The sequence below is a fragment of the Meleagris gallopavo genome, chromosome 14, assembly GCF_000146605.3.
Source record: "Meleagris gallopavo isolate NT-WF06-2002-E0010 breed Aviagen turkey brand Nicholas breeding stock chromosome 14, Turkey_5.1, whole genome shotgun sequence".
Taxonomy (NCBI): Eukaryota; Metazoa; Chordata; class Aves; order Galliformes; family Phasianidae; genus Meleagris; species Meleagris gallopavo.
The window spans coordinates 4,789,729-4,812,309 of record NC_015024.2 but is presented as its reverse complement, the minus strand read 5'-3'; the positions used below and the strand labels follow the sequence as shown (position 1 = coordinate 4,812,309).

General features: G+C 38.3%; 2 protein-coding genes across 2 annotated transcripts in view; one reads left to right on the top strand and one right to left on the bottom strand.

The window, feature by feature from the left end:
* Positions 1–22,581, bottom strand: part of KIAA1257 (KIAA1257 ortholog) — a 65,292-nt gene that overhangs the window by 30,407 nt on the left and 12,304 nt on the right. The window lies entirely within an intron of this gene.
* The window catches only part of EFCC1 (EF-hand and coiled-coil domain containing 1), a 47,735-nt gene continuing 25,160 nt past the window's right edge, over positions 7–22,581 (top strand). Inside the window, exons 1-2 of the mRNA XM_031555540.1 lie at positions 7–149; positions 1,398–1,804. Of these exons, the coding sequence (XP_031411400.1) occupies positions 102–149; positions 1,398–1,804 (455 nt within the window). The 5' untranslated portion in view covers positions 7–101. The remainder of the gene's footprint in view (positions 150–1,397; positions 1,805–22,581) is intronic.

Below are 22,581 nucleotides of genomic sequence, written 5' to 3'. Positions count from 1 at the left end.
CGCCGGAGTGCTACGAGGAGATCGTGGCGCTGGAGCGGGCCGAGGACCGCATCGCCAAGCTGGAGGAGGAGAACGGCAGCCTGCGGGAGCTGGTGGAGGACATGCGGGCCGCCCTGCAGAGCAGCGACGCGCGCTGCCTGGCGCTGCAGGTGAGCGCGGTGCGAGGCGCTGCTGCGGCCCCGGGCTGCGTTCCCCCTTGGCTCTTCGGGCAGAAATGCTGTAGGCTCATAGCTGTGGCAGCGTTACATCTAGGCGACGCGCTGCAAACCGTCGTGCTAAAATTGCAGGCGGGTTTAACAAAGCTGTATGTATAATGCTGCTTTTTCCAGTCGCGCAGCAGCCAGCCAGCCCAATAGCATTTAGACATAACTATTTTTTAACTCACAGAAGCAGCTTTGGGACCCTTATACCTGCATAAGCAGTTACTTGTTCATAAATGCTTGAACTCGGAAACATTAGCAGTGTGTTTTCCTCAGAGCGTGGACATCTGAGCCCAGGGCTGGAACCAGTTCTGCTGGGGACTGATGAACAGCCCCTGGCTGCTGTGCAGGGCCCCAGAAGTTGTGGCCTGTTCCTGCTGTACTGGCTCGAGTGAAACGAGCACGTACTTAACAGCAGTTAAACTACTGTGGCATGAAATAGCACAGAACAGACAGAGCACTCAAGGGCTGTTTCCCATTCCTGGTGACTCAAATCAGGATGGATTTAATACTATTACGGCACCCATGGAATTCTGCTCCATGTCTGCCACTTGGCATTAGCTGGCTGGCCATCTTCATAGTATCCAGTACAGAGGCAAAGGATAGTTTTACTGTTTTCAAATGGAAAGTCAGAGGCAGACATGAATTATAAAATCGTAGAATGATTTGAGCTGGAAGGGACCTCCTTTAAAGGTCATGTAGTTCAACTCCCCTGCAATGAACAGGGACACAAATGAAGTCATCAGTCAGAGGCCCCAGGAGGAATCAGGAGCACAAAGGTGAGAGAGAGCTCCTGAACACCACTAGCTGCTCTTGGTCTGCTTCTGCTTAGCACAGCTTAAAAAAGAAAATAATCAGAAACTTTTTTCCAGAATTCTTGCCTTTTGAGCACACACTGACACGGTAACATTAAAGCTATATAGAAACTGCTGCAAGAATATAATTTTCCTCTTGCATCATTCAAAAATTAAATTTGTAGATACATATTTTAAAACTTTCTTCCAGAGATTGTTTCCTTGTCTCTGTATTGTGCAAAGGTAGGCAGTTTGTTACTCACAATGTGATTGAATGTGATTGAATGTATGTGATTGAAGAAAACAAACAAAAGACAATTAAGCCATTTTCAGTCTTGATTAAAATGGCAGCTGTTTTAAAATACATAAATTTGTCCCTGCTTTATGCTCCTGTTCAACACAGGTAGGACTGCGGAAAAGCCACGCTAACCATAAGGAAGAGGGATCCTGTTTTATAGGGAGTAAGAAACTGTTAACACAGAACCACTCCCAGACCAAGTGCCTTCAGAGTGTCCTGAAAGAAGTAGAACTCATCCGGAGCTCCAGGGATGGGCAAATCGAAGAAGCAATTAGATTCAATCAAGAACTAGAACGAGAGCTGAAGAGCTCTCAGGAAGCACTAGTCAGTCTGGAAGACTGCAACCGTAACCTGAAGAGGGAACAAGCAGAAATGAGGAAAAAGGTGGAAGAGGCGAGACAGGCAGTCCGTAACAGTCTTGGCAAAGTGAAGGAGCTAGAAGTAAAAGCTAACGAAGTGCCACATTTGCAAGTATACATTCAGCAGCTAGAATCTGAACTGCAGCACTGTAGGTAAGTTTGAGCCTGTCAAAAAAATGGCTATAGAATCACAGTATGTAAACACAATTTAACTTGAAAATCACTGCTTGTAACTTAATGAATCCTCAAATACATCTTCTAAAATACAGGCAGAGGGAAATTAGGATCTACTTAGCAAGGTAGGAATCTGAAAGCGAACACAGCACATTCATTAGAAAGTAAGCCAAAATATGTCTGCTGATCTATGGAGAGCTGAAGTTACTCCCCACACACAGGGCAGTAGAACTCAATGGTCATACTCAAGAAAACCTCAAAAGCAATTCTTAACAGTCTTTCAGTCTGTTTCTAAAACACTTGATTTTTCACCTAACTAGAATAAATTCAGTAATTTCCCACTGGCTAAGTTACACATACAAAACCAGCTGTAATCAGCTTGCTGATGCTCCACTTACTGCTAAAGCTTTTCAACTTGTCATACGAATTGGAGAAAAATACACAAGCCCAACCTCTGGCCATTAAATTCTATCAGTGAAAAAGTGATGAAGTCACAGCAGACTCTGGAATACTCAAGAAGGGAGAAGTTAAAACACTTTCATTAAAACCACATTATAATACAGTGGGAGTCTCTGTTAAAAAAAAAATACATCTAACTAGAAACCAGTTTTTGATAGCATAAATAAATATGTTTCCAAAACTAAGAAAGTCGGTCACAAACTTAGTGGTGCACTGGTTTTGTTGCTTTTTATCTCAGATAAAACCTGATTAATTAAAGCCTGGATGTTTTTTTGTTGCTAGGCAGGTGATTCTGCCTGAGTTTCAAATGACCTGTTGAATTAAATGTTTATATTTTTATTGATCTGAAGTAAAGCTAATACTAGTACTAAGAGTACTAAAACTAGCGTTATCATATGTTATCTATTCTGAACTCCTTGTCTCTTCCTAAACTGATACTTCCTCTGTTTGCTTATACGAAGAGTTCATACTGAGTTATTTGTAGCATCATAGCTATTGTACTGCCTCATGAAGTAAGGAAATTCTAAAAATAATGATTTTATCCGGTGTCTATAAGTATTGTGTATGTTAATATCTCTGTGTCTGCGGAAGATAAAAACATTTATTTTCAAGTCTATAGGATTTTAAAAACACCATCGAGTCACGTAATGTCCCAGATGACTCTCATTTACAGGAATGTTGGGATGAATGAACTCTTGCTTCTGAGGTAGATCACAGTACTTTCTAATCTGTCAAGTTCTCCCTGGCATAAACAGAACAGACTTAAGAGGAGTTCTTGTGCTGCAGAATTAATTTTCCAAAATACGATGAATCATTAAAAATCACCATCAAATAGGTGGAGATGAATTGCTTAAAGAAAGTAAGAAACTTTAACTGGACCTTGCAGAGCAGGAACTTTTATGAGTTACATCAAAACAAATAGTGGGAGTTACAAAATCCAAATTATATCTTCTTTGTAAGATATCTTCATCTGTAGTAATTTATTTTAAAATTGCATGGTAATTTAAAGTAAATATAAGGTTCAGGAAAGATGCTGGATGGACCATGCAGCTTATTGACCCTAGGACCAGGGCAGCATCCACATGCAAGACCTTTTAATGGGTCTTGATTCCATGTTCGCCATAAAACATTTTCATCTCTATGTAATACAGCTCTTGGCATAAACAGCCTAACAGTGGAACCACTTAATGATGGTTATGACTTGCATGCCTGTGGTCATAGTCCACAATGTATGGAATGCTACAGTTCCACATATTCGATAGAGTGGTACAGAGATGCCCAAAGAACTAGAAAAACAGTAAATAAAGCAATGCAGAGTTCTGTCTTACTGTGATGACAGAGCTTAACACCAGCTTGGTTGTCTACCCTATGCAGCCATTGATATAGCTTCTCCCACTCAATTTATTTGCTTGCAGGTGTGGTGCAGATGTCAGAAACTAATTTTGCTCACAGAAACCAATATTCTGTTGTGCAGAAACCCAAAACCTTTGGGCATAGCTTAGTAGAGATGGAAGGAAGCTTACGCTGAGGGAAAGACAATGAGTTGGCCAAAGCGTGGAGATGGAGAAACAGCTGCTATATCCTGCAGGTTTCTCAGACCAGACAGTTGATTGTAATTTCATTTAAATTGGTAGGTATTTAACTATGTTACTACTCCAGTGGGCAGTTCTCTGTTTCCACGTGCCATAAAGTTTGTAAGCATATGAGCGGGATCTAGGTATGGTAAGAACTAATGCTGCAGGGTAGTAGCAGAGAGAAGTGAGTGGGGATTTAGTATACTACAGAAAGCATTTAAGGCTGCAGATTTGTCTCCTGAGAATTTACCTCAACTGGCTTGGTATGACCACTACTTTAGCTCAGGAAAAGTCCAATTTCCTTCAGAGAGGACCATACTCAATAATGAGACTAGTCTATGAGTTTCTTCTACTCTCCTCTTTATACTTTAATATTTCCAAGGCAAAGAAGAAAATGATTTCTTCTCTAGATTCCAGTTTTCAAAGCTCTGTAAGTGCCTAAATCCTGCATCTATAGCTTCATTTTACTTTATCCGGCCATCAGTTAGTCCTGGAATCACAATGACCTTAAATTATAAACCCTAATTCAGGAAACAACTTCAGCATGGAAAAAGTTTGCATCTATTCAGGAAAGCATTTAAGTACCTGCGAGTGATTAAATATTTTCCTGAATTGGAACCTATAAACAATCACTTTTTCTGCCCATAGATTCCCATGTCTGTAGATCGCGTGACAAAAGTTTCTATCACGGTGTCTGTTAAATATTTGCTAACTGATGGCTGTATGAATTAAAAACAAGTTGGTCATTTTACAGTTTGCTGCATCAGGGTTTGAAATTTCCCAGTCACGTTGCTAGATTCCTAAACCAACCAAAGACTTTCCCTACCCTAAGATGCACACTGTATTCTTTTGTGCATGTGTCAGGTTTTAGTCTCCTGTTTTCTCCACTGTTAAAAATTTCAATTAATCTTTAATTATTGTTTAATCCCTACCAATTTAACGAGTCAGCTGAGACAATTCAAAGGTAAATTTTGAGAAAATTCCTTGCTGAAAAGCATGAGTTAAATTCATTTCAGAGCAAAAGACATGTCACAAGAAATTGTATGTCTTATCATGTGGTACTGTAATAAAAATATGTAATTCATTACATCACTATAGAGAAGACTTTAAGAGATTTTGCAGGCCCCATATTTATGCAGGTCTTCACAGAGTCTTATTTTGAACTGGTACACCTGATTCCATTTTCCTAGGTATAAGGCTTGTCATTCGTTGTTACTAAAGCTCAGCTTCCAGAATGCTGCCATTCCCTCCCAGTTTGGTGTCAGTTGTACGTTTGCAAGTTGGAAGCACAAAAGAACATACTGAATGTGGTACCAGGACAGGCCCTGGCTACCTCTGCTGGACCGATTCTCTTAATCTGAGAGCAAATCACCAACAGCTATTCCTTGAAATCTTTTTTTTTTTTCCCCCTACAGTAAATTTTATTCCAGCTCAAGGTGACACCACCCATATATTCTGATATAGTCCTGTGATACATATCATAGGAATGTCACACATAAAAATGCTAGCCACTACTCCTAGTTTTCCATTCAGCCATTTTCCCTGTCAGAGAAGGAAATAAGATTGGTTTGACATGAATTGTTCTTGCCAGATACAAATTGGCTCTGTTTTCTATACTACATTGTAGGTGGCTGAAAAATTGATCACTTAATAAAGTTTACCGTTTTTTTCTTCTTAATAGCATTGAAGGGAATAATAGGATTTAACAGCCTTTTTTCTTTTTTTCATCTTAATGTAAGAAATAAAAGGAAGGTTCATTTTGGATTTACACAGACTTCATAATGGAGATGTTCACAGAACTTTTATGTTGCTGTGCTAGCCAGCAGGACAGTAATTACGTAGGTCAGTGAAAGGGGCCATAAAATACCAAAAATGCTTCCCATATGCATGGTCTGTCTCCCAAATTACTTAATTATCCATCAGCATTTCTACGTGTTAATGAGTAGAATCTTTTTTACTTGGAATGCAGTGTGGCTTGTTTCTTTTCCTCCCTGTCTCTTATAAATGTGAAGAAGGAAGCCTCTATAGCATCATCTCCCCCATCTTCTTCTCTAATGAAGTTGTCAGTGTTCATCTTTCTAAATAGTTACGCTTTATGTTATCCCTACAACAGAAGTATTTCAATTTTTCTTTTCTTTTAGGAGACAGTGTCCTGATATTTTCTCTAACTCCTCTGATTATCCGTATCTCTAAACATAGCAAGATGGACCAAACAGATCCAAATCAATAATACAAGAAAAGGAAAGGAATATGGAAATATTCCTAACCAGTACAGAATCAGTACTCCTAATTGAACAAAGAAAAGCTCTAGAAAGGAACCCTATCCACAAAATAAGGTGTAAATAGTAGGTTATTTCCAATCTGAATGATAATGTACATTTTACATTTAGCCATTCTGTTCTTTTATTCAGAAAATTAGATCTTGAATAAAAAGAATCTGGACAACTTTCTACTCGAGTAGAGTCATCAATATCAGCTACTTGCTGATTGTAAGCTGATATGCATTTTGGGAATTTATCAGATGGCACAATTTAAATGGAGCCTTTGAATGTATACTTGTAGGACTACACAAAAGACTGCATAGAACCACAGCTGATAAGTACATCCTTGGACTAGAGCAGTGACAGTCAGGGAACAATGGTGACAGTAAGAACAATGACAGGAAGGTGAACTCATGAAGATCAGAGACATTAAACAAACTTTCTTTATAGAGTCCTCGTCTCTAAGAACATTCAGACTTCATATGAACTCATGATATTTTACTTTCTAATATTGCTTATATCTAATATTTTCTTCTACCTAAGACTGTGAGAAGTTATATATTACGTAGAAGTCTGCCAAAAATGTCAGAAATTCCAAAGTTTTTCAAGAAGTTAACAGTAGCAGTTTATGATGTTCCATCATATGAGCCTTAGGCTACTTGCATGTCTCTAGCAATAGGAGAATCATAAGCTAAACAATCAAATCAGATCACTACTCTCATTAGGAACAACTTAAAGAAAATGTATGATTTTATAAAACGGGATACTGGGACGTATTTTTATATGTAGGAGAAATAATTGTACACAGAAGAAAACGTACAGCATCTTTCTATGGAAGGATTAGTTTTATTTTAAATGCAAGAACTGGTTTTTTAATATATTTATATTTACTTCCCATAATCATAACAAAATCTTTACTTTAAATCCATTAAAACTTACGCAAGTCTGTTTATCCATAAGGAACTTTGCATGTTAATTCTGACATTTGACATGTAGTCAGTTTTCTGGCCTTCTTCAGTGCTGCAGTCATGATTACATGGGGAAAGCTTTCCCTGGTTCCTCACTGAACCCACCTTTTTATCTGGCTGGCCTTGTTTGCTGTGTTTGGAGTTATTCACAATAGCAAAGGCACATCTATGGCACCGACCATTCACTGGGCTGGACATGCTTTCACCGGATCCAAGGCTTCTCTGCAGCTGTTTGTGGAGTGGGCTGGAGCTGTCACCCAGCAGCCCCCATTGTACAGCCCTTCCTAGCAATTGGGATGTTAAAGTGTGCAGCCTTGCTGTAGTCAATAGCAATAAAAAGGCAGTCTGAGCCAAAGGAATTAACTTTGTCGCTTTGTCATCTGCCTTTTAAAGCCATTCTGTGCATCGTGTGAATCATTCTAACCCCTCCTGCCCCACTTGTTGCCAAGGAGTGTGCAAGTGGCATTACTGCAGCTCCCGACCAGCCCTGTGGGACAGCCCTGCACTGTTCTCCCTCTGCTGGCTGCCCAGACAAGCACCCTGGGCTTTTACAGTCCTTCACCCAGAAAAAAGATGCCTTCTACTGCCAAACTTTCCAGGTGCTGCTATGTGTTATCCGATTGGGATTATGCCAGCAAAGTGCAAAGATCAATTTCATACACTAAAGTAACTCCTTAACTAAAACAAACTGCTCTCTGATGTACACCTTTCACATCATTTTGTAAAAATGCACTCCCTGCTGGAGGCTGTGCTCACCGCTTGGAACAGTCACCTCCTCACAGTTATTGCCAGAACAAAAATTCAAATGAAAGGCACACAGATCATAAACAGTTCTCAACTGCATTGCAGTTAGATGAACTGCTGCCTGACCCCTCCTGTACCAAACATGGGTGATGTGCCACTGGGTGCCACAGGGCTTCCTGGGTGCATTCTGTCTGAGGGCCCAGCTGGGCAGTGACAGAATGTCACCACGTGCACTGCTGGTGTGCTCAACTTACAGACCTCAGAACTGCATTAAGCTTGATAAGATTGGGCTTGCAGTAGTGATGCATCAGATCCCTCTGCATACAGATACAGGCAAAGAAAACTAAAGATTGCATCATGGTTATTCTGGGAATGGAGTTGTCAGTTTGACAAGACTAGGATTTATGCATCTTTCTTGACCTGAAAACCAACTAACATCAGTGTATGAGAGCTGTGTAAAAAGAACAATTATATGTTACCAAGCAGAATGCATCAGTGAGCCAGGAGCATGAAGCCTCCTGTCAGAGAGTGTGGTAGCTCATTAGGAGCCTCATGATCCAGCTACAAGGACTGCTAGTGATGCCTGCAGTCACCTGTTTGCCTCTATCTTGCTTCTTACACAAACCTGCCCTGTTCTCACCACTTTTATGCAAAAGAGCATCTGCAGATAGGGAAGTTTGCCTAAGCATTTCAGTTTTCCCTGTCTTACTAACACAGCTCTGCGTGACTGGGCCACACTGTGTTTCCTGAGGCTCATAAGCTCATATGGTCAGACCTGTTGGATTCACTCTGCTTTCCTCTGCTTGTAGGACTAAAAAGACCATAACCATAACCAAGAGATAAATCAGTTACAGATTGAAAGTCTTCCAAATCTTCCTGAAAGATGCTTTATTTTAAAGAGCCAGCCATAGTTTAAAAACTTGCTTTTTCTACAGGTTCCATTTCTTCAGTTTAGTAAGACAAAGTAATACTATATCTTAAAGTAGTTGTTCATGTTCAACTTGGGTCTTTTAAGTCAGTCTCCCTGGACATGAAAGACTGACAAAAATCTGAAGTGAAAATACCAGAGTCTAGATGCTGAGAGGACCAGGCTGCTGACAGTACTGTAGTCAGGCACTCAAACGTACGTGTACCATCAAGTGCTTAGTGACTCCACATGGCCTCTCCAGAGGCTGGACTAAAGCAAACATGCCAGCCCTATTTCAAGTGGTTTTAGTGCATGTCAGTTCTGCTGTTAATTCACATAAATTACTTTGAAAATCAAACAGTGCTGATAATCTATTTCAGGAACAAGCAAAGAACTCTGCATTTCTTTAAGCCTTTTACTGCACTGGAAGTACAAAAGAGAAGAAAATTGTATTTCTTTTTTCTACATAAAACCTGAAAATTACTTCATTAATTAGAAGCAATTATTTATTCTTTGCTCCTCATCTCTCTTTCAGGATATATAAGATACTTTGTAAACAGGTACTGATCACCTAAGTTTTCGAACAAATTAAACTGATTCATTCTGCCAAAATACTCTCAGAATAAGGAAGGTTAATAGCCTGCAGGGTAGGAGGCATCATCCTGAATACATCCCAAAAATGACAATGATCTGATGAGATATGAAGTCACCCTAGAATAGTTCAAGGAAGATTTACACGTAAAAGTTAAAAATGAAAATATTTTTTTTTCATTTATGTGCCAGGAAAAAGCACAGAATCCTGAAAATTGGAAATGCTAGAGGAAAAAACAACTCAAACTTCTCTGACTTGTAAGAAGCAGCTTGCAATGACACAAGACAGTTATTTAGCAGTACTGCAAATATTTGCTGGAGTGCCATCGTCTGTTTGTCCATCTTATTGTAGTCATAATTTCTGTAGGACCATTGGCTATGTTTACTCTGCTACTCTCTTCCCTTCGTTTTCATGCACCTTTTTTTTCAGCTTTATCATCATCTTCTCTGCATGCCATGCAGATGATTAAAATCTAGACTGGTATTGCCTTTCTAGTGCTTGACTGAAGGTCTTTGTGATATTCAGCATATTTGCCAGATTTCACAGGCAGTCTGTATCTCAGCTACTCAGAACTGCAACCACTGACGCAACCTAAACAAAACTGCTGTCCTAAAACTAGAAAAAACTAGGAAAGAACATCCTACACTGTCACTTGGATGAAAACTTGGATTAAGCAGTCTCCATATCTGATTTTAAAGCTCCACATTCCCAAACTGTAAAAGCAGGACACAAACTAGAATCTCTATCTTGCATTTTCAAGGGGAAGAAGGAAAGAAATAGAGATGGGTGATCAGCTGTTTGAAGTATTGACTCAGTCTGTTCCAAAGAGGAGATATTTCCACAATTTCAGATGTCTAATCATCCATATGCTCAACTCCAGCAACATGGAGGTTGTGAGAAATATTAAGAACTGAGCTTAGATTTTATTTATAAGACATTTTAATGTGTTTTTGTAGTTTCTAGTAATGCCCACCTGAGAATCTGACTAAATTTGATAAATATGCATGTATGTCCTTAAAGAATCACAGTTTTGGATCAACTTCAAAGACACGTAAACCGAAAGCATGAAATGAAGCTTGTTCATTATTGCAGATCCCTTTTATCACAGGATAATGACTGAATTCTGTTCATAAATGTAATTTCAATCAGTACATTCATAGGAACATACTTTATGAAAAAACAGATTGGATAATAAATTTCAAATGTAAACCTTGAGCATGGCACATCTTTAAAAATGTTCCTCTGTAGAACAAATTTCTTCAGCCTTCATAGCATAAAATCCCTCAAAAGATACAGCACAGAGGCTCTGATTGACTGTGTGTTGCAGACCCTCCACCTTTGTGGAAAAAAGTTCTCTCAAGAGTGGGGGCCTGAGTTTCAAGTGCTAATTGCATCACAATATATATCATCCATTTCAAGAAAAGAAGTGCCAAGTATTAGGAATCAGATTATGCTGGAAAACTCTCAAACCTTTCAATAGATGCATAGAATAAAATCAGGCCCTGTATTTTGTTTCTTTTCATAGCATAATGTTTCAATATAGGTTCATGATGCCACATTAATCATTACACTGAAAAATCTGGTACACACAGCACATCTGCTCTGCTTTTATTCTCTGTACTTGACCCCATCTCATGTCCTTGGCATTAGTTCATGTAACGTAAAAGCATCTGGTACTGCATATGGTGAGGTCAGCCAAGTTGAAAGCACAACTTGGTCAGGTTTAACTGGAGCTCTGAACTTGGTACGTTTACACTCCTGGAGCTTCTGTGCCTAATCAGAACTCTGATTAGCAGAAAATTACACAAGGCTGAAAAATGAGCAATCAAAGCTAGCGCTCATGAAAACTGCAGAGCAGCAGGTTATTTGTGTCAGCAAATATCCAAAGACGGGATGTCCAGCAGTACACGTGCAACTGCAGTTACACCTATATTTTATGATGCATCAAGGTGTTGACACCCACTGCATCTCCTCCAGAGCTGAGCGCACCAAAGCGGCATCAGCACAACGTTCTCAGCACCTCAAAGCTGCAGGGCATAAACACTCAAACACCAGCTCTCTGCAATTAGTTCATGTGATTTTTACACCGTACAACATAGTCTCTCCCCTAAAAGCCCAATTCCAGTAGGTACTCTGTACTGGAGAGCAAAGAGAAAACAAGGGAGATGTTTGTAGTGGTTTGACTTGGTGACAGATCTGGCACAAGGTGATAACTGGACCTCTCTGACAGTGACTGTGCCCACTGAGCTCAGAGCCAGTACTGCCGGAGCCCTGGTTGTGATCAGCCTGGCTTTGCAACAGGGAAAGTCCTCTGGCTGTGAAATATTACCAGCACTGAGGTAATATTCCTGGTGAATGCACCACCTTTGAACCAAAGACCTTTCAGTGTAGCCAGAGGGCTGATATCTGTCAGAATGGTTATGATTAATCTCTGTACAGCAGAATTATATACTTGCTCTATTCTGGGGCTGCAAGTCTTGCACTTGCCACTTTGTCCCTTGTTGAAACAAACAAGCTCTATATAGTGTCCTATCATTTGTGTTCTATGTTCTCCTGTTTCCCTTTTATTACATCTCAGCTACAGTCTGATTTTTTATTTTTGCTCATTATTATTATGAGTTTCCAAATGGTTACAAATGCATTTTAAATAAAGTACATAAAGTTTTTAGATAACTATATTACACAGCATATGAATTATTCAGTGGGCAACTACATGATGCTTTGATTAGAAAAGTCATTTTAAGTTTGATGTTCTGCAACAGAAATCATGTTTGTTAGCTATCAATTATGGAACCTGTCAAGCACTTTCTTTGGTCAGTCATATAACACACGACAAAGTGTTCTGCCTGGTTAGAACCAAATTATGAGAAGATACAAGGAGCCATGGGCTTTGGTGCTCCACCTACTCAAATCTAATTCTATTAATCTGCATTTACCTGTGATTACATACAGGAGACACAGAAAATAGCCCCTGAACAAAGCAGTGACTGTATAGGCAGAGCTCACAAAAGACACATGGATCCCTCCACTTTATCTAGTCAGTCCATGGAAGGCAGAGCTCAACTGGCAATTTTTCCCTTCATGTGGCTCTATAAAGAAAAGGCCACAGTGACCAGGAGCAGGGGAAGAAAAAGCACTTTTGCTCATTATCGTGAAAAAGGAGCTGTCAAAATGTCACCTTCTTTCATCCTTCCTGCTTTGCCAGCCTTTTCTTGACCCAGGGGATGGAAGCTTAAATCAAGCAGTCAGAATGACTGATGAAATTGCATGGTTTGTACTAAACAAAAAGGGAGGCTGTGGAGGGTGGTAAAAAAAGGGGCCCATCCAAAGGAGATAGACAACACTCAGCTGTTTGTTTCCTCAATTTCATTATGACAGAGGCCAGTGTTTGAACAGCCCTGGTGGGAAGATGAACCCCCTTTCATTTTCTGACTATAAGAACAGTCTGTATGGCTCCTGCATGCATAAAATACACTGCGAGGCTTAGATACTTATTTTGTGGTCAGAGGGAACAGGATTAGTGGGAAGAACAAAGTAACAAAGATGAGATTGATCTCAGAAATGGTCAGAGGGCTGGCTCAAAATAAAACTTTAATAACAAAAAATGGCTGACTTTACCTAAGTTCTGCATTGCAAGGAGGATGATGTAATAGTTCACAAGAGCAAGATGAACATGAACTGGGAGAGCTGCTGAAACATGGAAAAATATCTACATATTGTATTGCATTTAAAATCAATTTCACAAATTATCTTCCAATTCAGGACACAGAAAGCCAAATTCAGTTTCAGGTTTCTATTATTTTTTGTGAAGTTAAGGAAACTAATGCTTTTCAATGTTTGTTTTGTGTTTTAAACAACTTTAAAATAAGCACTTTTTTAAAGACAGTAATCCTCCCAAGACTCTGGGAACGTATGCTCCTTTGCCATGATTACACAAACTATAGATATCTCTATATAAAGGACTTTATATATATTGTGTATATATATATATATATATAGTATATATATAAAGCCCTTTATAAATGAATCTATTAAAATGTGGTCTGGCTCAGAATATAGCATACGAAGTTCTAGATCAGAAGTGAGTGCTATAAAACAGGTGTAACGTTTGCATGGCCCTGATTGTATATCCTTAATTTAAATGACCTTTCTTCCTCCCTCAATTAAGCAAATTCACACTGCATATATCACTAGTATACCCCAATAGATGGTAGGCATTATAAGTTTTATACTTTAAAAAGATAATCCTGTGCTAAAAGGTACTCTGTAACACATTAGCAAACACGACCTGTCAAGATGTTTGTATCTTATTAAAAATACTGGAGAAGACATTGTGGTTCAGAGTTGAGGCTGAATTCATCTCTGGAATTCAATGCAGTGAAGTTCTACCTCAGAGCAGTTTTCACTAAAAGTGCATCTGAATCACTGTCTTGATCTAGTTGTGATTGGGAGCCTTGGTTAGTACCTGAAAATGTTTTTTGCTTAGTCTTTGTTTTAGTTGGAAAAACACACTGCTTTATATCGCCTGGCAAAGAAAGCTGCAGTAATGTGGTTATTTTATCTTTAGAGAAAGTGGGAGTAAAAAATTACTTGGAATTATTCATGATGTTAAAAACAAGGGTCAACTGAAGAATTGCAGAATGATCTTAGGATATTGAGCGACTGAATGATGAAAATGGCAAGTGACATGATGTTAATTAAAACAGGCACTCTGGAAAAAAACAGTTCCAGCTTCACAGATACACTGATGACTGAGCTTATAATAACTGCTCAGGAATGAGATCTTAGGGTTTTGTCACTGTAGGAGTGTGTCAGATCAGTTGCTGAGTTGCAGTGAGGGAAGCAAAGACTATTAAAGTTTATTAGGAAAGGAATAGAGAAGAAAACAAAACAATTACATTTTCACAAGCCACCTATATCAGGCACAAGACAGTGGGATTCTTCCATCTAATAAAGATAGAATAAAACTGGAAAAGCCATAGAAAAGGTATTTACAAAAGATGAGGAAACTGTCGTAGCCACTTGCAGATTTCAGTCTTTGGGGACTTGTGAGAAACGTCTATCAAATTTCCACTGACATCAAGATGGATAGGAAATAATTGTTCAGTCTCTTCCAAAAGAACTGTGGGTTATCACGTGAAAACAGGGGGCACATTCAGAACACACAGAAAAAGGCAATTCTTATACAGCAGGTAAAGGGAAGCGTGCAATTCCTTCCTGCAAGATCCTTAGTTTGATGAAAGATTACATGGATTTTTAAAAGTAACTAAAATACAGATTTTTAAAAAGCATTCCAGAAGCAGCAAATATCTGAGTCACCAAGCAAGTCAGTGTACACACATTCTTCCAGGGAAGGAATAAGGATACAACACAATAAGTAATTATTTGAGAAAAATATATAGAAGTATTATATTTGAAATCTTAATATACATAAAATGACAAAATATAATTTGATCTTAAGTGTGTCTTTAACATTGCCTTATCTTAATCTGGAGGAATCTGATAAACCTGGTTTACCTCATGTACCTCCAAACTCAGGAGCATCCAAGCTCTAAGCTTAAGAAGAGTCACTGAAATTATTCTCACATCATTTTTCTCGTCTAAAAAGTTAAGATTACAATAAGCACAGACATAGGCTGCTATTGCCCACAGAATTTAATGTTTCTAAAATTACCTTTAGCATGGAAAAGATGAATTATAAACTTACAGATGCCCTTTGATTCTTTGTGTAACTAAATGAGAGGTGGTTTCAAGGATATATTTGAAGTACTGTTGCTACAAAGCATGACCAATATCTGGAGATTACTGGAATTTAAAATGGATAAACTGTTACTCCAGTACAAAGAACTTCCAAGTTGTAGCAATAAATACTGGCTAGATTATAAGAAAAATCTCCAACCCCTCTATTTCAGTATGTTCACTTTCCCTACTAACACCCTATCACAGGATGCCTTGCACACTCCTCATAAGCAGCAGTTCATGGGACATAATGAATAGGATGTAGGATTAGATAGCTGAAGAGCCTAACCAAAATTGAATATGACAAAACCCAGCAGAAGTCCCTGCCTTCCAGTCATGCTTTCACATCCTAGACTCAGCTTGACAGATGTCTATTGTCCAGATTCAGATTACATAATTCATTTCCATTCAAATTCAGAAGTTCCCTGCCGAGCTGGAAACGAGCAAACACTATTCAATGTAGTTGTCAATTTTTGTGTGAAAGACAACCATACCAGTATTGCAAAGATCCTTTTGATCCATTCATGCATACAGCAAAATTTAGTCTGAAAATCAAGACTTAGAGTTTCTGACATGCTGGCATAGCAAATATTTCCTGTGTGCAGCCAAATAACTGAAAAAGATCGTTTGTATGAATGTTGGACCAATGATTAACATCATAGTTTATGATGTGGTGGCAAGCAGATAATTTTAAACATACTGTATGTTTATCAGAAATAAAATACGTACTGGAACATTTACATTTACTTGATTTTCATGCTGTTTGCAGCTGCCTGTCATTGACATGTTGGTATTACTCTGTTCACATTTTCTCATTTCAGTCTTAGTTGCTTATTACATGCATATGCATGTGGTATTAATTTACCTTAATACCACATGGAGCATGCCAAAGGTAATCAAAATTACCTTTGATAATTTAAAGGACTTTATGATATGTCACATTCACAGTGCATTTTCAAGTGTCTGTAGCTGCCCAAAAATGCATGTCTAAATTAGTTTCTCACATGTTGCAGAGAATGTCAGGGAGCAAAAATGGTGCTCCCCAGCCCCGGAAGAAGGCTTTTTCCCTTTCTAGTCCAAGTAGTCCTGAGATAAGAAATATGCAGTATTATAACATTATAACATATAATTGAAAAAAAGAATGAAGAGATTCTAAAAATGCATTAAAAGAATCTTCACTCCCCTAAGAGCCCCTACAAGGGTGATAAAAACAGCCTGACTCACAAATGGAAGAGAATCAGACAGAAGTAGTTGTCCCATAGAATAGAAAGCTTAATTAGAGTTAATGATACAAATTATTAAAGAACACATTCAGACCACCTGCATAATTCACTTATGTCTTGAATATTCTTTAGAGAATTAATCATTCCAAGCCGTGACCAGTATTGCTACTTAAGAATACAATTAATTTGATTTTAAATAGTGCTGCTTCTCCTGTACTATTAGGCTTTTATTAATAATAATAATTATAATGGAGACCACTCAAACTGTAGTATTAAACTCCTTTCAACCACTGAAATAAATCACATCACCAGAATAATAACTCCATTGTAAACAGCAGTATGAGAAAGTAGGTTTGTGTAATAGATCTTACTACTTCGTTCTGTGCAAAGGTGGTCAAGGATCTAGGGGTATTTTGAACTGGGATTATAACACTGGCTATTTCAAAAAATATTATTAGTGCAGAAGTTACTGTGTACTTGCTAGAAGAGAAGATACAAAATACAAGCCATACATGGGAAAGGATGCCGCTTTGTATGGAGCATGCCAAAATTATCTGCTTAGATTAATACAGGAAAATCTCATCTAGCATCTACTCCTGTCAGTGAATGCCTTGGAAAAGACTGCATGTCCTGAATTCTAGGTAGCTAACATCATGAATTTCAAAATTCAAACACTTGCAAAAGTGAAAAATAGTTAAGAAGAGTTCTAAGGAGAATTTGTCAGTTTTCCAAATACTGAATTGTAGTTTTTCCCTGGATTACAGAGGTGGATTCTATGATTCTGTGATTCAGAAATGTTTTCAGCAGTTATAGGTTCTGTGCTGACTAATAATTACAAATACCTAACAGCATACATACTTATACATTTCTAATAGATTTTATATATGATGCTAAAACTGAACTCCAAAGCACTTAGCAGTTGGCCATATATGCACAGGAAAAGAAAAAGCATGTAACTATGAAATGAACCCACGCACAAGGTGAGATTGATTTAATAGCAGTTTGAGATCTGCATTAGCATTACATTCAAAGTTTTTATGTCTCGTAGAAGAAATAAATATATTGCCTCAAAATGCTGTTACTTTGACTTCAGCATTTCTTATATAGGATTAGGGGATCTCAAGAACATCAGGTATTATTTGGAGAGGTGCTAATTGCCCTGAGTTCCTGCTGGTAGCTGCAGGAGTTTTTAAGGAGTAAGAAGTGAGTACCTTTAAGCTGGCATCTCATTAACGTGTTAAGATTTATCAGCTTATGTTTTTTCTGAAATAATGTAGTGACATGAGAATTCAATAACAGGAAGAGCACTGAACAGGGCAGCACTGTAACTACAGTTCAAAATCCAATTTTCCTAATGGAAACTGTCAAAACCCATCAACTAATTCCACCCTTAGGGATTAAAAAAGGCTATTCTGCAAGCAAAACTTTGATGAGATGCAGCCTTTAAAATTCAGTGGGATGACAGAAATAAGCAGAGCTTGAAAAGAGTAAATGTGATTTTTTTCTTAAGTCCTCTGTGAGACCTTTGAAGCCTTCCAATCCACTGTACATAAGCACAGCCTGGTTTTATTGCACTGCAAGAAGTGGTCTGTCTGCTCAGCAGGAATTATTGTCCTGTGTGTGTCTACTGCTGCAAAGTACCTTAAAGTGGGCTCTAACCCATGCTTGGCTCATTTTTACTGTGCAAAGAGAGCTAGCATTCAGAGAGAAAGAGCACTCCATGCTATTTAACCAACCAATGTCCTTCCCAATGGAGAGAAATAATATGGTCAAAATTAATGATATGGTTCTGGGGAACTGTGAAGCTGTTTAAATACCTAGGTAAGCTTTTACGTACCACTAAGGATACATTTTTTATGTGTCATTTAAAACACCACTGAAGTCCATACGCACATCAGATTTGTGGAAATTTCAGAATGCTTATTATTGGAAGTGGGGAAAACATTGCTCTAAATTTTCTCTGTGCACATTTCTTTTTTAAAGCTTCCACTGTAAATCCCTACTAGAGACAGGACAGTAAATGTGTTGAAACTCTGAACCTAGCATGGTATTTCTCGTGTTCTTATATACAGTCTTGTATTCATTTAAAAAAAAAGAATTCTTGTAAAGCTGTGCATTTCACCTGGATTTCAGTTACTTATATTAAATGATGATGTAACATCATTACTTAGTCATGCTCCAAGTGGCTTAAGCTGAACCACAAAAATACAGTTTTTGTGATATGAAATTTGGATTCTATATTATGAAGCTCCCGATTTTGGGGCTTATTTCTATTCAAGAAAGCATGGAAATTAGATTGCCATTATTGTTCAATAGCAGCCGATAACCCCAGTGCTAACTGGGTCTTTAATCAACTTTATAAACCACCTCTGCTTCAAGTAACTTCTAAAATTCAACTCAGTCCCTCACAAAATTTTTCTTTACAAGCCTTCAATAGAAAATTGACCAAGATGAATGTCATATAATTCTAGTGCACTCTGTAAACATTTTATCACAGAATTTAACCTCCACGTGAGCTTATACCTGCCTAGCATGTAGGATGGTGGGCAGACAGCTTTGCTGTGAATATGTGTACAAATACGTGTATTTGTACAAATACACAAAATATGTGTACTCTGAAGTACAGGTTTAGGGAACAGATACATCACAGAGGTAACTCTGGCTTTAGAACTCTAACACAGGAATCCTTGGTCCTTCCACAGCGAAGGCTACTACTTTTGTACATAGGTGATACAAAGTAGGATTAACAGGTAAGAGATGAAACCTTATTTGATCTTAGGCTTTAAGCCAAAAGAATACAACAATAGCAGAATTCAATTACAATTTTCTAAGCATAAGGACTTATGAAAAACTTAATCAAAGGTTCGCCTTTGATTGACCAAGGAATTCACGCTAATGCTAGCACGAACAGGTCACGTAAATCCTGCCCACGACAGTGGTAGAAGTCTCTCAGACAGTGACTTGCTGGCACACCTGTTAGTTCATGAGCGAGAGTCCCTGTGGATCCTCTGCCCTTGTACAGAAAATAAATAGTTAGCTGCAACAGTAACACATCCCAAAACTTGAAATCAGTTGGGTTTAGCTCTGCTAAGTTACCATATGTGTATTGGAAGAGTAAGATACATTGAATAGCATTCCAGTTGTCTCCATCTCTAAACACAGAGTGCAACGAGCAGAGCAATACGCACAAAGCAGATGCATTAAAGATGATCTAGTTTTAATAGCAGGTGTTATGGCCCTCATATTGTAGGCATCATTTGCAACAGGAAAGTTATAAAATCAAGTGAATAAGACTAGAGTGACAGTGTCAGATTATCCAGGACCAGTACAAGACAAACAAACAAAAAAACCCCCACAACAGTATTTCCTAGAATCCTGCACAGTTTAGTTTAGAAAAAGCACTTCCATAGAATCAAACCTGAACCCGATTAAAAGGCTGCATACAAGAATCTCCTTTGAAATGAATGCAGGCATTTAAGTTCTGCCATTTGTCAAGATGTTGCTAAACCCTTTGCTGAACAGTAACAATACACTCTCAAGTAACCTTTGATGCAGCAGGGCCTTAAAACCCAAGTAAGCAGTGGCCTTAAGGGATGCTGGGAGCCTGTATGTCTGCCACTGTGCATTTCCCACACTGCTATGAACCCAGGAATGTAGATTTCTATTATTTTGATGAGGATATTTAACTAACATTTTTTAAAAGAGCTGCCAGAATTCTCACCATAAGGTATTAATCAGAGTAGGCACTTAAAGGTTGCGTGAGTCTGTCATGCACGATGTGATTTTGAAGTCCTCTGAAATAGATTTGAGAGCAGTATAAGCTTTCTTTCCATTATTAACATTGTGCATAGGTTGTAACTAGAGATCTGGAAATGAAGGGCTTGGCTTTTCACTTTTAAACAAAACACTTCTGCTAGAAAATGAATTTATTTTTATTTTTTAAACAACCAGCCTAGACCATTCATCAAATCTGGAGCCTATCTCTTCTCAAAAAGCCATTAGTAGTGGCCCTTGCATCTGAAACCTCAAGTCATTTCTATTTCCAGTGGGACAGAAGCTTAGAAAACGAACAATATTTATCCTAAATGTTCCAGTTCTGGCCAGGATTAATACAATTCAGTGAGCCCTTGCTAATGCAATCCAAACTTCTGCATGCTCATGGGATGTGGTCATAAATCCCTTAAGGACATAAATGCACAGCTGCCTTTGTTTACTGCTAGTATCTTTATTGTTTTAAATGACCTGCCAGCTATTTGATGTTTAGGTACTTGTGCCCTGTTTCAAGGAATTTATAACCAGAAGTCCAGGCCAAGCAGTTAAATTCCACCCTTAGCTGTTATCACTGGCCTAATCACTATAGTGCATAAAAATCCACTGTTGGAGGATTATTAGCATCTCTCAGTTACTGAAGAAAACGGCACACTGTACAGCATCAAAACATCATAGAATGACAGACTGCTGCATGTTCCTTCAAGTAATAAGTACAATCAAGATCATTTTAATAACTGGAACTGATGCTTTGGAATGAGAAGGTCTCTACTTGAACATTTCAGGCTGAACAGTACACATGTTGCACGTGCACTATATTGATTTTTTCCCCCAGTTAGTTGTTTAAAGCATCCACAGAAAACAAAAATAAGAAAACATCTCCATTACTACTGTTTTGTTACAGCCATCTTTAATCAAACAACATCTCTATGCTCTGCATGAGATGTATAGGCAAACACCAGTACATTCAGTAGTTTTAATGCGAGCACATAAATAAAAACCAGCAGGCTTTATTGAGGGACTAAGCTGAAAGAAACTGCAAAACACTGCAGCACATCAAGCCTGTTTCTGCTTTGGTTTCAATGGGACTGCTTCAGATCTGCAAAGCCTCTTTCACTCAGCTTAATGAAATTTCAGAAGTACAGTACATCAAGCCTGAAATGTTTTCATGAAGTTCCATTATGAAGGTAGTACAGCTATAAAATTTAAAATAGCAGCACTGCCAGCCAAATGCTATGGGTAAAAAGTTGTTTTCTGTGTAAGCTTTCTTGTTTGCTTAGTTTTTCTGTTTGTTTTTTTGTTGAGGCTTGAATTAGATGCATTTGCACTGTGATAATTTCAAACTTCTTTTTAACCCACTTCTGTATTAAATGAGAACAGAATATATTGTCTCTAATATTCTCAAATACAAACACACTCTGAAGGCCAAACCCCCATTCTCCTGGAGTTTGGTTTTATTAGATGTACAAAATGGAAGTAAGATGAAGCTCCAATTTCTCCTTAAGGATTTACAAACAAAAGGGTTTCATCCTCAAATCTATGTAGGCTAATAAGGTCCCTTTGCAGTCAGCAGTTTCCTTATGTGACCACACTTGTTTTCAAGGTTGAGAGTTGAAGACAACCTTTCACATCCTTTCTCAGTGCTTGCAACAAAAGTTAAAATAACTTCTCCAAGGCACTTAGTGCTTCATGGGACTCTGAGAATAATGGATCGGTAAAGGCTTTCTTGTGAAATCTATAGATTTTGTTTAGCAAGTTTTTCTGCATGTCAGATTTTATGCTAACCTTACTTCCTTTTTATAACACACCCATGAATTTTAGGATTTGAAATTTTTATTTTAGAACACAGAGCTAAGGGAAAATATTAAGTCTCAGATGCAAGAGGGATGGATCAGCATTAGGAAGTTTGGGATCTCATCCAAGGCTGGAGCATATGAGAAATTTTCCAAAAGACTTGTCCAGGGTAAGAGATCAGAAATGGAAAATATGACTTAAAATCTGGCTGCAACAGTTTAGATATTAGCCACCTACTATGAACTAAATTGAAAGGCTAAATATATTTTTATAAATACCTTTTTATTTTTAAATTTTACTATAGTTCTGTGATGTTAAATTTAATCCTTGTTTTTGCAGTAAGATAATACAAGTAGTATCACCTACAGTTTCAAACAACCACATTTATTTTAAGTCTTCCTCCTAGTGCTCTGTTACAGTTTTCTGCTTCTGAGAACTGTTTCCTGTTTTTCATACAGATTTCCCTCTTTTCCTGTGGAAATCTATTGAGGAAACTCTATGAAAACAAAAGGAAGTATCTGCTTCCAAATACCTGCAAGACTGTCCAAAAGAACCGTCTTTGCTCACTCCGAGGCTCCCGTTGCTGTAAGCAGCACCATGTCTCACAGAGGCAGCTGTGAGCCCAAGTGAGCAGACTGCATCTCACTGATGCAGTGGGGCCACTGCATGGCAGGAGGTCCAATAACTGCAGGGTTTTCCCTTTTTAAGTATTGTCAGCTTAAAAAAA